General features: G+C 45.0%; 1 protein-coding gene across 1 annotated transcript in view; it reads right to left on the bottom strand.

Moving 5' to 3' along the window:
• Nucleotides 1-11705: 11705 nt before the first annotated feature.
• TTC29 (tetratricopeptide repeat domain 29) overlaps nt 11706-15225 on the bottom strand; it is a 332216-nt gene continuing 328696 nt past the window's right edge. The window contains exon 11 of the mRNA XM_010843700.1: nt 11706-11749. Within this exon, the coding sequence (XP_010842002.1) occupies nt 11706-11749 (44 nt within the window). The remainder of the gene's footprint in view (nt 11750-15225) is intronic.

Genomic DNA, 15225 nt, shown 5'->3' on the forward strand with positions numbered 1-15225 from the left:
CTTTTACAACTATCACATTTTAAGCTCATCTTCTTTATGTTATTACGAGGGTAAAAAAAACTTTCTTGCCTACAAAATGGAAATTTTATCTATTATTTAAGTCTGCTTAAACATGCTTATTTTATGAAAAAGTGGAAATTTTAAAAGAAATGTATTCTGAAAGTTTTCTATTAATGATAGTTACAGAGAAATACCAAAACAAAGGGATTTGAAAAGAAGAGACTTGGTCTTAAAGACAAAATTAAGGGTAAGGCAAGAAAGAACTGTGTACAAATTGTTGAGAAATATCCATTTGATATTGGCTTTCAAAATACTCAGATGGATAAATAGCAGATTGTGCCTGATGATCCTTGTCATATTAATCAAATCTATTGGCATTCATGACTCATTTCCTAATTTTTTCTCCTAAGGTACACAATGACTATTTTATTGGAAAAAGATATTTTATGAATTGACTTAGCCACACCTAGCCTTCCTCAATCTGATGTTTCAGAACTATGTAGTTTATTTTCTTTTAACTTCTTTAATGGCAAATGATCGCATTTTTTTTGGTGTAATCATTTAAGTCTAAAATGGAAAGGAGTAAGTGACTCCTTAAAGTGGAAAGGAGAATAGCAAAGATCGTTAAGGCCTGGTTGATAGCTAAGTACAATCTATACCAATTGGATAATACTGTTATCCAGAAAGAATGCAACTTTCTTTTGATATTTGACATTAAATCAGTTGGTCAATCCTTTATAGATTGAGTTTCATTGACACACAACTTGGAGAAATATAATGGAAATATGAAAAGCAAATGAAGTAATTGGGCTTTACATTCAAAGGAACCCTATCCTAACTTCTAGAAAATGTATTTTAAAAATAAACAACAATATATAACTAAGTCTTTTACTATCAAGGAGAGATTCTAGATCTTTATTTTTGCCAAGAGAACTGGAATTTGGGGGGGTGGTGGTAAAAATACTTTATTTTAAACTTTAAATGAATCAATTCATAATTTCATCTGTTGGGGCAGCTCTTTAAGAGTTGGTGGAAAAGGCATTAAAAAACCTGCTTGATCTTAAAAGGCATATTATTCAGAGAATGAAGCTCAAATTTTTCTAAGCAAGCTATGACAGTAAGTTTAGAAATTCATCCTTTCAATTGTTTGGCAACAACAATTTATATTGCTAGGTAAATGGTCTACATTAGAACTTAAAACTGCACTTTACTTTTCATTTGATCTTAAGGGGAGGGCCTGCAACAGAAGGAAAAAAAAAAAAAAGAAGTTGGATTGGTATCCTGGTAGGACAAAAAGGAAGACAAAGGTTCCTGGATAGTTATGATGATAGAAATGTTTCTGAAGTCTACATTTGTCAGGAGACAGATTTATGACAATGAGAAAAAAATCACTAAATTTCCCTCTGCTTTGCTCCTTTAAAGGAGCCATTCCCAGTCCTGAAAGGCTATTATGAGCGAATTAATAAATTACACAGCGAATTATTAAATCCAGATAATTACAAGGAATAAGTAAGTAATCATTAGTTATCTCAGCTAATTACTGTGGGTCACAGCCAGCCGGAATGTGAAATCCTCCTCGGGAATTGAAATTAACTTTGCACAGTGAGTCTCTCTGCTTGACATCCCCAGTCTGTAGGCACATGGCAGCTCCCTTGTGAGCCAGTCTTTCTATTTAACTTGGAGAGAATAGAAATAAAATTAAGTGGCGATGTGATAATAGGAAGCTGCTCAGAAAGCAAACTGTGGGTTTTATTCTGCCTGGAGATGAAAAGCTTTATTTATACCAGTTTCAATTTTTTTTTTGAAGTACCCTTGTTGAGACAGGCTTCTTGAACACACACACACACACACACACACACACACACCTTAGTCCTCTGGTGTGACAGATAAGTAGCACAGGAAGAAGGCTCAAGAAGAACAAACGGTTTGAGGGGTGTGTGTGTGTGTGTGTTTGGGGGCAGCAATGAGAAAGAAATAAAATGAAAATATTATGCCTTGCTTTCATCCCACACAGTGGAAAGGCTGTCAAAAAGTGCAGCCTGGTCTAATAATCTGTTTGTTTTGTTTGGGTAACAATATGCTTTCATCGTGCCACTGGAAGAACCAGCTTTGTGCAAATGTTGTCTCTCGTTGATCTTTCACCAGATGCTTCAAGAACTGATGTCACCTCCACCCCCCGCCCCAGCATATAGCATCACTTTCTGAAGCCAGTCACCACTACCCTTTCTCCTTCCACTCCCATCATCAACCCCCCCCCACCCCCAGGCTTTCTCAAAGGGCAGAGAAGACAGCCAAGCTCCATGCCTGTTGGAAAGTGGGAAATGTATCTGTGTGATAAAGTGTGTACATCACAGGGCTAGGAAAGACTGGACATACGAAGAAAACTGCTGTTAATATATTAAAATGAGGGGGGAAATCTAAGAGCTTTTTTTTTTTTTTATCAATTGCAATTAGATGGACAGTCTTTCCGCTCATTCCCTGCTCTAGTCTGGGATGATAATAAAAATTTAATGAAGCCTGGGACGAGCAGAGAGCTCTGTCTAGGGACCGTGGAATAGAATATTTTAACTGTACATTTATACCAACTGTCTGGCTTCAAAGACGTGACTGCTTTTAATCTCGAATTAGAAAACCACAGACTTGAAATTAAATATTAGATACCCTCGGATTCCCTTCCTTTCTGAAATATTGTCACGACTCTGTTTTCCTCCACTGGCCCGTAACACACATATCTTAGGTCTCCAATTACATTTCCGTGAATAATAGATGGCTTTGATAGGGTGCAGTTTCTGGTGCTTTTTTTTTTTTTTTTTTTTAATAGAGTTAATGCAATATTAATTGGCTGTAGATGTTATAAGAATGCACAGCCCCCTTTTCAGGAACAAATCGATGAGATAGGGATGTGAGAGGGAGCGAAGGCGAAGGCTTTCCCCAGCCTAGGTCACTTCTTTGTGGAGGGGACCTTCTTAGAGCTTTGGGTAAGTGAAGGGGCGCCTTGAGTTGAGACCGGGGTTTGCGGTCTCAGCAGCCAGGAGCAAGGGCTACCGGTGAGGGCGGAAGTAGAGGTGGGGAGCGGTGAGAGTGAGAAGCAGGACGCCGGGACCGTGATCACAGAGAGGCCTTCCTCTCTGCTCAAGGCTAGGGCTTCGTGCTCGCCTGGCCCGCTCCGGTGGTGCGGAGGAACCGACCCGCCGGTCTCGAGTTCCCTGCCAGCCCCAACTCCCCTCTCCTCCAGTTCGGGGTGCAAGCTGCTGAGAAACTGGCTGGGAGGGGCCGAGTGTTAGAGCCACAGTGTTAGGGAGTGGGGAGCAGAGCCGCTCTCCCAGCTGGACGCGCTTGCCCTGGCCCCGCGTGGCCCCTAGAGCCTGGGGGCGGCGGGGGGCGGGTAACAGCCGCCTTACCAGGCGCGCAGCCAGGAACCTGCGAGAAAAAGCTGCCCAGGCTCCTCGCCCCCTTGCATTTTACTAATCACGTCTATTTAAATTCTAGCGCGGTCTGCCGCGCTCTCACCGGGAAAGCTCTGGAGAACTGGACCCATCAATTATTCTGAAAAAATCCCAGACTACGTGAGGCTTCCAGCCTGCGGGAGGGAGGCGGCGGGAGGAGGTGGAGAACCTAGCCCCGACTCCTCACCCCTCCTCTCCGCCCTCCCCAGCGCGGATCCCTCGGTGGACACTTAACTTCAGGGTTCTGGGGCCCAAGGGAGCGGGCGCGCCCTCTGAGGGTTTGCGCTCAGTGGGCCGGGAGGGGAGGTGGTGGGTGTAGGCCGAGGCCTGGCCTCGCCTTTCGTTCCGCCCGCGTGGAAAGGTTTCGGTCCTGTGCAACCCGATCAAATGGATCACCGTTTTCCAGGCGGCTACCCGCTTCAGCGTCTACCCCCCACTCCTCACTTTCTGCCGGGTCACTAATGCTGGCCTGGTCGTTGAGGGCTGCTGGGCATGGAGCGGTCTCTGCTCGGTCTTCTTTTACTCCACAGGCCTGCAAGGGTGAGGCCTTGGGGACATTCTAGTTCAGAAGCCTTTTAGGAACCACGATTTCAAGTCCTCTAGCACTTCTCCCTCGCTCCCCACCCTCCAATTCAGGCTCCAGGATGCCCCGAGGCCGCGCTAGGGCCGAGCGCGCAGGGGACGCTCAAAAAGAACGTGTTCGCTCTAAAGTAGGGAGGCCGGTAAGCCGGGCTAGTAATTACTGCCCCCACCCAGCCTCACCCGCCCCCCACTCCGCTCTGGCTCTACAGCCATTACTCCAGCTGTCACTCGGCGGCAAGCGAGAGCCCTCCCCCGTCCCCAGACCCCGCCGTAGCCATCAGAAACCTACCCCCACCCCCCCACACACACCCTCCTCCCCACCAGGGTCTGAATAGTGAATCTTTAAAATTTAGGCATAATTTTTCATAAACCGTTCCCCCAAACCCTCCCATTATCTAGGCCCTGGGAGCATATTCAGAGTCTAATCTGTGTCTACTGGTGAGTTTCGTTTTTTGTTTCTGGTCGGCAGGTTCTCTTGTAGTTTTCAGGTTTCCCTGAGTAATGGAAGGCCCCCAGAAAATCAGAAGCCTGTGTCCAATATTTTTGGAAGAAACCAACTGGCTTTTGGAATACTTGTAAGATGCCAGAGTAGTCCGGTTAATCAATGAGCTTTGGTTAGAACGAATAAAACAAACAAGTAATTGATGGGTTTGTAAGTGATTGACAGGCATAAGTCCACATCTTCTGCATGAGTGGCTGGGGCAGTGTATTTTCCGAAGGCCTGTGTGACTGGGAGGTTGGTGGACTTATTGGGAGATGGAGAGTTAATACACACTGAGAAAGAAAGTCCCACTTTCTCAGTGGGCCTCTGGGGCTTTGCTAAATGGCAGTCTGCATCTCTGTGCATTTTGGTTAAACGGGGTGGAAGCTCCCTGATTTCTAGAGTGGGTCCTTGGTTTGGGGAATTATTGGCCTAGTGGTGTAAGGTGCTGGTAGTGGAGGTGAGGGAAGACAGTAATCCCTTTGGGCGTGGTGGTGGGGGGGAGTCACCTTATGCTCCAAGTTCAACAGCAGCACAAGGGTCTAGATACTTGTAAGGACGTAAGGGTAGACTTCGCAGGAAGGCCCCTGACCCTCTCCCAGAATCATCATCACCTTTTCTGCTCCAGTCCTAGATGAACCAAATCACTTTGCAGCGTGGGGAGCCACACTTCCGGCCGCAGTACCCCGAGCCTCCGCGGGCTTGGCCTGAAGCCACAGACCGGAAGAGAAGGAGAGATCCTCTTTTCCTGGCTTCTTGTCATCCAGCAACACACACGTAGCTGGACTTTCACAGACCAACACAGAGGTACACTCAGCCCGTTCCCTGGGGCCCGCATGCCTGGGTGAAACTTTCCAAACTCACCCAAATCTCTCCTTAGGCTATCCAAGTCACGCGATTCCCCTAGGAAGATGCTCCAGACTCCCTGCGGGCCTCTTTTAGAGTGCCGACAGGTTCTTACCTTCTGTTTGCCACAGGTGTGTGTCCTTGCGGCCTATCCTGCCTTGGCGGGGAGCTCCGATATGGTGTCTGGGGGCAGCGTTTCCGGCTCCGCGTGTGAAGTGGGGCGGAAATCGTCTGTGACTCCCAGGAAGATCGGGCGGACCAGGCCGGCGGGGGCTGCGCCCAGCCGGGATGGGGGAGCCGGGATTAGATCAGGGGTCCCTGCGAAATCAGGGTTCAGTGCTTCAGGCTCTGGGCTCTCCCGATTTCGGCATGGCTTTCAAACAGGGTGGCTTGGCTCACCGGTTGTGTCATTTTGATACCAACTTTGAGGTGGTAACTAACAGTCTTTACCTGGAACCAGAATGAAGGCAACCACTTTTCCCACGTTCTCCAGAATTGCTGGTCTTTGGGGTAGAGATTGGGGTGAGTGGAGAATAGAACTCAAGCCCTAGCTGCCCAACTAGGACTTCTGACACCTTCTGAGAGGAAAGTCATTTTTAAGGATGTGGGGTTCACATCCCTAAATTAAGTCTCTGGCTTTCGAGAAATGGTCCTAAATGGGTTAGTTAAGAATCACTTGGTAAGTTGCTCTTTTGTCAGCTTTTCACTTTGCAGGCCTGAGAGCTTTTAATTACAGTCAAGTCAGTATTGTCAGAGGGGCCCATTCTTCCAATTCCTAAATAATTTCATTCATTTCCCCTCTCCCCTCATGCTGCTTTCTTTTTCAGTAAGATTTCTCCCCCTCTGCTCCCCCCACCCTCCATCCCTCACCTTCCCTCGCGGGAATTCACTCAGAGTTTGGGAGGTGAACAGGGAAAAAGAGGGAATTTCAGGGGAGATGGGTAGTTAGTAGGAGATGATACCTACCTCTCCCTGGGGAGAGGAAGACATGCAGAGTGACCACATCTGGTCTGCCTTCTCCCTATGTTAGACAGTGTCGATGCCCCCAAAAGAAAAGGGAACTATAATAACACAGAAAGGGCACATCACAGGGAAGCATACCGGCTCCATTGAGTCAGGTATCCTCCATGTGTCTCCAGGAGAAGTGGAAGTACTACGTGTAGCTGGGAATTAGTCTTGATAATATGAGCTCATTCACTGTAAATAAAAATCACAAAATCCCCTAAAGGTGACATGAATTATCCATTCTGAGCAGGAGAACAAAGTGCAAGAAGAAACGTTTCTCTGAGCTGAAATGTGCCAAACATCTCTTGCCATTCTGAAAAACCCAGCAATTTTCCCTCTCACAACCGAGTGAGAGAAGAATTCTGCAGTTTTGTGATTCATTTTGCTGGTCCCATAACGCCAAGTTTTGTTTTTCAAAGCTAGTTTTTACCACCCAATTCTGCCATCACACAGAGCATCTGATAGCCAGTGGAAAACAGAGGGGAGCCGGATGTTGCTGGCAGACAAAATGAGAGCTGAGGCTGCTCTTTCTGCTTTGCTCCCATTGCTACAGAATCCTATACTGGTGGGTAGAAGAGATGTACAGAGGTTTCCTGCATGTCCCTTTAGCCCTTGAGGTGTGTGTGACTGGAGAGGAGGGTTAGATGAAAGAGTAGACAGACTTAATGGAAGATGAGAACAATCTTATTTATTGTGCCACCATTTAAAACTACTTCATAACTCAGTAATGAGGGTGAGAAGCATCCTTACTCTCCACCATTTACTCCTGGCTAATAGGTATCAGTTACTGCAAGATAAAATGATTTAATCAGTCTAGGAGGAATCTCTTTTAATGCTCAACCCATCACCCTTCCATTTCCCCCACCCCTGCCTGCTTGTCATTGCTCTCATCTCTCAAATGGCTTGGATGAGGAAATCTTAGAAGCTGGTGTCACTGGTAGAAATAGTTCCCTTGTTGAGGCAGGATTTCTGTTTTAACTTGAACACTGCCTAAGAGTTGCTTATAAAAAATGACCCCTCCCCCAAATCCACATTTATCTGGTGTGTGTAAGACACAGAAAACTGCCCTGAGATGCAGTAACACTTGACTTCCCTGCAGCAGAAAGGCTGAAGTTTTGCTTTTTTTGTTTTTTTGTTTTTTGTTTTGACTTGTTGGAATAAATAATTGACAAGCTAGAGTTCTCTGGTTTTTCAGGTTTTGCAATCTTCCTCTTACACAAAGTTTTTCTCCTCTTGTCCAGGAAAGGATGCTATTCATGAAACTGCTGCCAGTTGTAACTGTAAGCAATCCCAGTCTTAAACATGACATCTACCCCAGCTGACACCAGGCAGATGTGGCGAAGAAGAAACTGGACACAGATGACACCATCTTGGGGTAACTCTTCTCCCAGGCTTTATAGAAACCATCAGAGCAGGACTAGGCTGGAAGGAAATCAATTTGTAGAGTCAGTCCCCAAACCCTTTTATTCATTCTGATGGCTTGAGACTTAACACTTACAATGTGGAGGCTCAGAAGAGAAACAAACAAGCAAACAAAAAGCAAAGCCCCAAAACGTTTCCTCCATTTTAAATTGCTTAGATATTACAGTTCCTCTAATCTTTCCTGCCTGGGCCCCTTCTGCTCTCACATTCTTTTCCATTTCCCCCCTCACCCCCTACTCCTCCTCCCCTTCACTTTCCTTCTCCCAATCCCTTTCTGTTCCCAGTATGCTCTTGGAGAACTTGAGTTGCATGCAAAGCTGGGAATGAGTGCTCAAGCAATTTCACAGTGAGAGGATTAAAAACAGTGATCACTAGAGCTTAGATCTCAGTAGAGTGGACTGTGTCTTTGAAGATGATGCAGGATATGTGTTTAGGGAGCATATAAAATGGAGAATTGGGCCCCAGTGTAGGACAAAGTTATGACTGGGCATGTGTCCTGGGCATCTTGGTGGGTGTGAGGTACCGGTCTAAGGGAGGTGAGTCTCCATGCTCTTCTTTTGTGAATCTCTTTAACCATGTGGAGGAGATGCCAAGGACATTTTTACTCTTTTGGTTGAAGAAGAAGCGCACATGAAGTCTAGAAGCTATCATATTTACTGCCTAAACACACTGACTTTTAGATGGAAATGCCATCAGTTGTCTCTGCCCAGTTCTGTTGCAGATCTATTAATCATATCCATGAGGATTGCCAAAATGGCAGGGCTCTCTTCGCTTTTCAGTTTATACAGAACAGAATCATTTACATAAAGTCCTTAAGGCAAATAACTGTTGGGGCTCTAATTTATATCTGATCGAAAATTAGCCGTCATTATGCGCTCCATTAGCAGCGTCTTTAATGTGCTTCTAAGCACCATTTGTCAAGCGGCTTGTTAATATCCTTCAAGTCTTTAAAGTTGAGAGCTCATTAAAGAGTGCGCTCTGTTATTGATGTAATTTAGATGAGTTTGGAAGAGCAAGTACACCATGCCTTGAATGGGCAACCTCCAGAAGCCAGGGCAAAGGGGCATGTGGTGACCAAGTTCACTATTAATAATTTCCCAGAAGCCTTTGTGCTTTCTTGACAGAAGGTCTCTGGATTCCGCAAAGGTGTTTTTGAAGCCTCACTCCTTAACTGGGTGTAAGTTTCTCTGGGAAGGTGTATGTTTGTCTTCAATGATTCATTTTATTTCTTATCAGTTCACTGAATCTTATGAGGTTTGGGTGGTATGAAAGAATGGGCTCCAATCTGAGATCCTTTATGAGAGAATTTGCCAGTTTTCCTTTCTTATTTGTTCGCACCTCCAGTCCTCACTTATTGCCTAGCTGTTTACCTCCTGAGGTTCTGCCCTTTATTCCACAAGGTGGAGGAAGTAAATATCTATTGGGAAAAACCATAGGCCTAAAGACAGAGATACTGCCCTTGGACCTATTTTGACTGAGGTACAGTAAACCTGCTTAATTATGTACATATTATTACATTATCTATCAACCACGCCATCAGAAGAGCATAAAGGCCAATAAATTACCTCAGTTATTTATCTGAAAATCCATATATTTTGTCATGTTCTTTCTGGAGGAGATTGTGTTAGTGTAACACAATAAAGAAAACCATTAGCACAGGCAGAAAATTGCAACTGAGTGCAAGGATAATTCCACTAGCAGGAATAAATAGCAGTTAGAAAGCTGCATTTTGTCCTGGATTTTCTGATAGGTTCAGTCAGCCTCCTTTGGATTCAAGTATTGAGTGTATCTGTGAATCTTGCTATCAGGGGTTTAGCAGGATATTGCACCCTCTTCTAAGTCTCACATTAAAAAAAGCATTCAAACCACCATGATTTTTGAACCCCACTTCTGAGCTCTAAATTCTCTTCCCCTCCTGAGATCTTCTGGGAGCTCAGAGATTAATGCCAGATAATGAAAGACATTAGGCATTTTATTCTCTCCTCTAAATTTCCAAGATTCTTTCAGCCTTAGAAGCCTGTGTGTGAAGATAGCTCTACTTTATCAGATTGAAGGAAAAAATAAAACCAAGAGTTTAGGAACTGGAACTGGACCTAGATGGGGTTGGTTGGAAAAGGCTTTTTAGAGAAACCCCATCTCCCCCTTTATCTCCTGCTTCAAGAATAATCTTGTTTTCATCATTTGTTAAACAGTTTATTCTTGTGCTCCACACCCTAAAAGAGTCATCACATACACACTGGGAGAAAGAGAAGGGAGAAAGATATAATAAGATCAATCTAAGGACATATTGAGGTCATATAACAGCACAAATATTCTCAAGTGCTCTGTATAATGTGCAGTGGGGATTTTGGGCAGTTTTATTGTGTGGTAGGATCCTCATCTCCGTTGTTTTTTACAGGATTCCTTCAGGCTAAAGTAATAAAGCGAGTAATTAGAATGCTAAAGACAGATGTAAATAACAGGAATGAGACAGCGGTGACAGATGAGCGGCTGGGTCAGGAAAGAGCCCAGTTGGTGGAAATGACACCGCTTCCTCGCTCCCGGTCCCCTCCCCCACCCCATTCCCCTTTTCTCTTTCGGCCTCTCGGTCCTCGTCGCCGTGGCCTTAGGCGGCCGGCCGGGGACACTCCGGTCAAATTGCATTCGGGAGGCGGAGCGCGGCTGCGGGCTTGGGAAGCCGCACGGGGGGCGTCTCGAGCTTCGAGCCTTGGGAGCCACAGGCTCATCCACCGATCGGCCGCGAGGCGGGCGCCACTTGGGCGCCAGGGCCTTCCCGGGGTCTCCCCCAGGCCGCCGGGAGGGTCTGCCGGGTCGCCGCAGCCACGGGTCCCGCAGCCCGCGCCTGCCCGCAGCACCCCCGCCTGCGCCCCGCCGGGTACCTCCGGCGCGGTGGTTGCGCGCCGCAGCCGCTCGGTCCTCCCATGGCTGCCTTCCCGGCCTCTGCTCACCATTTTTCTCCCAAACCAGAGCGAAGAGGCCGTGGAGGTGCCTTCACTGCGCACTTTGGCTGAGGAATCCCAAGCCCGCCCTGGCGCCTAGGTGGCCGCACGGCTGAGGCCCCATACCCGGGGAGCGGCCCAACTACGCCGGGGTCTCCAAGGCCTTTTTCCTCCGGAGGCTCAGGCCCTGGAAGTGCATTATACGGTGTTTTTTTTTTTGGACTCCCTTCTGAGGCCACACCTGGCGGAAGCCGGCCCTTCTTGATGTAAATGTGCAAGTTATCCCAGGAAGAACCCGAGAAAAACAACCCACCTTGCCTTTTGATTGAAAGATGTAACAGCAACAACTTGCCTTTCTCAGGCCTGACCTATCAACAGCGAGGCGTAGGAGAGCAAATACGGTAATTAGTCGGTGAATGCATAATTTACATGGACAGCAGTCTTGTCTCAAGTTTGTTATACGGAAAGTTTAAAAATGTAAATACAACTTAACCACTATCTTTGGCATTAGAGAAGGAAGAACGGTCAGATCTGATTCAAATCTCATTAACAGGTCGTTTAGTTACTAAGAAAGTGAAGGTGCTCCGTCGTGTCTGACTCTTTGCGACCCCATGGACTGTAGCCTACCAGGCTCCTCCATCCATGGAATTTTCCAGGCAAGAATACTGGAGTGGGTTACCATTTCCTTCTTCAACCCCATAGATAACTTTCCGGATCTGGTTGCCAGACAGACCTTCTTTTTCATGCTTTGAAGAACCTTAGTCCTGAAATTGGGGCCTACGTGGGTCTGAAGCTTCATTGTAAGGAGAATGATAATCCTAGGGGGTGCCCTCTGGAGTGACATCGTCAGGAGTAGCCAGAAGTGAGCATGCATTCTCTTTTTCATGATTTAACTTTAGAGCATCAAATACCTTCTTTTAGCATCAGAACTCTTCAGATTACATACACACATTAAACAAACGAAAACCCCCTGAGTGAGCCAAACTAGGCCAGGAGGCAGCTCCAATCTCCCCGGGTAATCTTGGTACCTGGGTAAGTTAGCGGGTGTGTATGAAACACAGTGACACATATGTCAGCTGAGGAGTTCCTCTGTTACTTGCCAGATGGCTAACACTAGTTATGCCTATCAGCAGACGGAGATGACCACTCTTCCATATTTTTAAAGGAGGCTTGTAAATAGTAGGGAAGAGTGAGAATTAATTTAAAATTTAATTAATTAATTAATTAAATTTTAAATTAATTTTTATTGGAGTGTAGTTGCTTTACAATATTGTGTTAGTTTCTATTGTACAGTAAAGTGAATCATCTATATGTATACACATATCCTGGTTTTGTTTTTTTTTTTTTTGGATTTCTTCCCATTTAGGCCACCACAGACCACTGAGCAGAGTTCCCTGAGCTATACAGGAAGTTCTCATTAGTTATCTATTTTATATATAGTATCAACACTGTATATGTCAATCCCAATCTCCCAATTCATCCCACCTCCCCACCTTCCACCCCTTGGTTTTTTCTACATCTGTGTCTCTAGAGAAATTCGTTTTTATTAATTTTAACTTTTAATTCTTGTTGCTCTTTAGTCACTAAGTCACATCCAACTCTCTTGTGACCCCAGGGACTGCAGCCCACCAGGGTCCTCTGTCCATGGAATTTCCCAGGCAAGAATACTGGAGTGGGTTACCGTTTCCTTCTTCAGGGGATCTTCCCAACCCAGGGATCGAAACTGCATCTCCTGCTTGGCAGGCAGATTCTTTGCCACTGAGCCATTTGGGAAGCCCTTTAACTTTTAATACCTAATCAGTAAATATACTTTCATTATTTGTACCAAAAGTGCAATGGATAAATTTCTGAACCTGTTTCCTGGCCTGATTCAGACTGATTATTATTTTGTTTCGAGTTAACACTTTATTTTGAAACTATCTCTTCCTTAAAAAAAAACAACACAAAAACACACAAAAAAACTGCTGGGGAATGTCTGTGGAGTGTTTATGAAGCTGGTAATGATGAGTACTATTCCTCTGAGGCTCTTAGGTCAAATCTGTAGGGCAAATTTTGGGAGGCTTTGTTAAGTCTATACTTGATGAAAGTGAGTATTTCATGAAACAGAGACTCACAGACTTAGAGAATGAACTTATGATTGTGGGAAAAGGGGAGAACGGGGGGAAGGGTTAGGGAGTTTGGAACGGACATATACACACCGCTGCTGCTGCTAAGTCGCTTCAGTCGTGTCCGACTCTGTGCGACCCCATAGACATCAGCCCACCAGGCTCTGCCGTCCCTGGGATTCTCCAGGCAAGAACACTGGAGTGGGTTGCCATTTCCTTCTCCAGTGCATGAAAGTGAAAAGTCAAAGTGAAGTCGCTCAGTCGTGTCCGACTCTTCGTGACCCCATGGACTGCAGCCCACCAGTATATACACTACTATATTTTAAATGGATAGTCACCAAGGACCTACTGTATAGCACACGGAACTCTGCTCAGTGTTATGTGGCAGCCTGGATGGGAGGGGAGTTTGGGGGAGAATGGATACATGTATATGTATGGCATAGTCCCTTCACTGTTCACCTGAAACTTTCACAACTTTGTTAATCAGCTATACACCAATACAAGATAAAAAGTTATATATATATATATATAACAGAAAGTGAGGATTACAGATCAGCATGACTAAAGAATGAAAGCTCCTTCCCAGATGAGAAGTTTATTGACGTTGGTGGGTATTGATGAGGGATCACCATAAAGCTCATGGAAGATTTGATAGCTTACTCTGCATGACATATATTTTTTTGTCTCTGGTAACTGGAAGTCTGATCAATTTTTAAAGGCCTGACGGACACGACTGAGTGACTTCACTTTCACCTTTCACTTTCATGCATTGGAGAAGGACGTGGCAACCCACTCCAGTGTCCTTGCCTGGAGAATTCCAGGGACGGGGGAGCCTGGTGGGCTGCTGTCTATGGGGTCGCACAGGGTTGGACATGACTGAAGTGACTTAGGAGGAGACCTTGGAAAACTGAACTGGCTTGAAAATTAATGCTCATGAAGAAACTTACAGGTCTAATGGATGCATTCCCTCTGTCCATGTGTAGTCTCAGGACCTGACCTGTAGATCTGAGCTGAAATTTTGATCTAGTCCTACCTCTGATTGCAATCTTCACTTTTGCTTGTATGAAAAAGCTTTATGCCTTCCAACTAAGAATCAGGCTGGTGCCGATGCTGGTGGTAGAAGGTGGCAGAGAAGATAATGCCTGGGAGAAATCATGTAAGTATGTGGTATAGCCACATTCCGAGTGTGGATTTCTTATTTTTTATATAATTTTACTTATGTATGTGTTTTTGGCTGTGCTGGCTCTTCATTGCTGGGTGGGCTTTTCTCTAGTTGCAGCCGTGGGGGCTACTCTTTGCTGCAGTGCTCAGGCTTCTCGTTGTGGTGGCTCCTCTTGTTATGGAGCCGGGGCCCTGGGGCTCATGGGCTTCAGTAATTGCAGCACATGGGCTCAATAAGTTTCGATACCTGCTCTCTAGAGCACAGGCTCAATAGTTGTGGTGCGTGGGCTTAGTTGCTCTGTGGCTTGTGGAATCTTCCTGGACCAGGGATCAAACCTGTGTCCTCTGCATTGGCAGGTGGATGCTTTACCACTGCACCACCCGGGAAGCCCTTTTATTGTTAAGGTAGCTATGCAACTGGAAATGAGGAGAAGCAGGAGGAATGGGGGGAAAGAGTTAGAGGTCACGCTGGCTTGAATCACTTTTGTAGAGGTGAGAATTACTTTCAGGTTTTCCTTTATTTCAAAGAATCTTTACTCTGTGTAGAAATATTTCTGTTAGAGAAATTCCAAACCTTAGGTTATGATTCATTAGTGTGTAATGAACTTAATTTAGTGGATTGTGCCCAGCAGAAAGAAAAATTTAAGAAAATGAAATAGAATAGAAATAATCAATTGGAACTCATTTTTCTGAGGACAGGCTTGTTTCTCAAAGTTTGAGTTTTGCTTGTGTTTATATCTGTATGTTTATATTGGCTTATAGTGTCAAATGCATTTTTCTTTTAAATTAAAAAAAAATTTTAAAGCATTTTTATTGAAGTATAGTTGACTTACAATGTTGTGTTAATTTCTGATGTACAGTAAAGTGACTCAGTAAAGTTTATTTTTTATTGTGTATTTTAATCAAAAACATTTAAAAAACCATTGTTGTAAGGTCTACATCGTATCCTCGTATCCTCCCTTCTCTGAGAACTCTTTCTGGGTTATTCCAGCCCCTAATGAGTTGTCAATCCCTTTTCCCATTATAATTTATTTGTGCCAAGTGTTTGATGCCTTTGTTATTATTGAGTTCTCATGTCTCTTCTGTGTAAATGAATTTCAGTTCAGTTCAGTTCAGTCACTCAGTCGTGTCTGACTCTTTGCGATCCCATGAACCACAGCACGCCAGGCCTCCCTGTCCATCACCAACTCCCAGAGCTTACTCAAACCCATGTCCATTGAGTCGGTGATGCCATCCAA

This window comes from Bison bison, unplaced genomic scaffold, assembly GCF_000754665.1.
Source record: "Bison bison bison isolate TAMUID 2011002044 unplaced genomic scaffold, Bison_UMD1.0 scf7180017864184, whole genome shotgun sequence".
Taxonomy (NCBI): domain Eukaryota; kingdom Metazoa; phylum Chordata; class Mammalia; order Artiodactyla; family Bovidae; genus Bison; species Bison bison.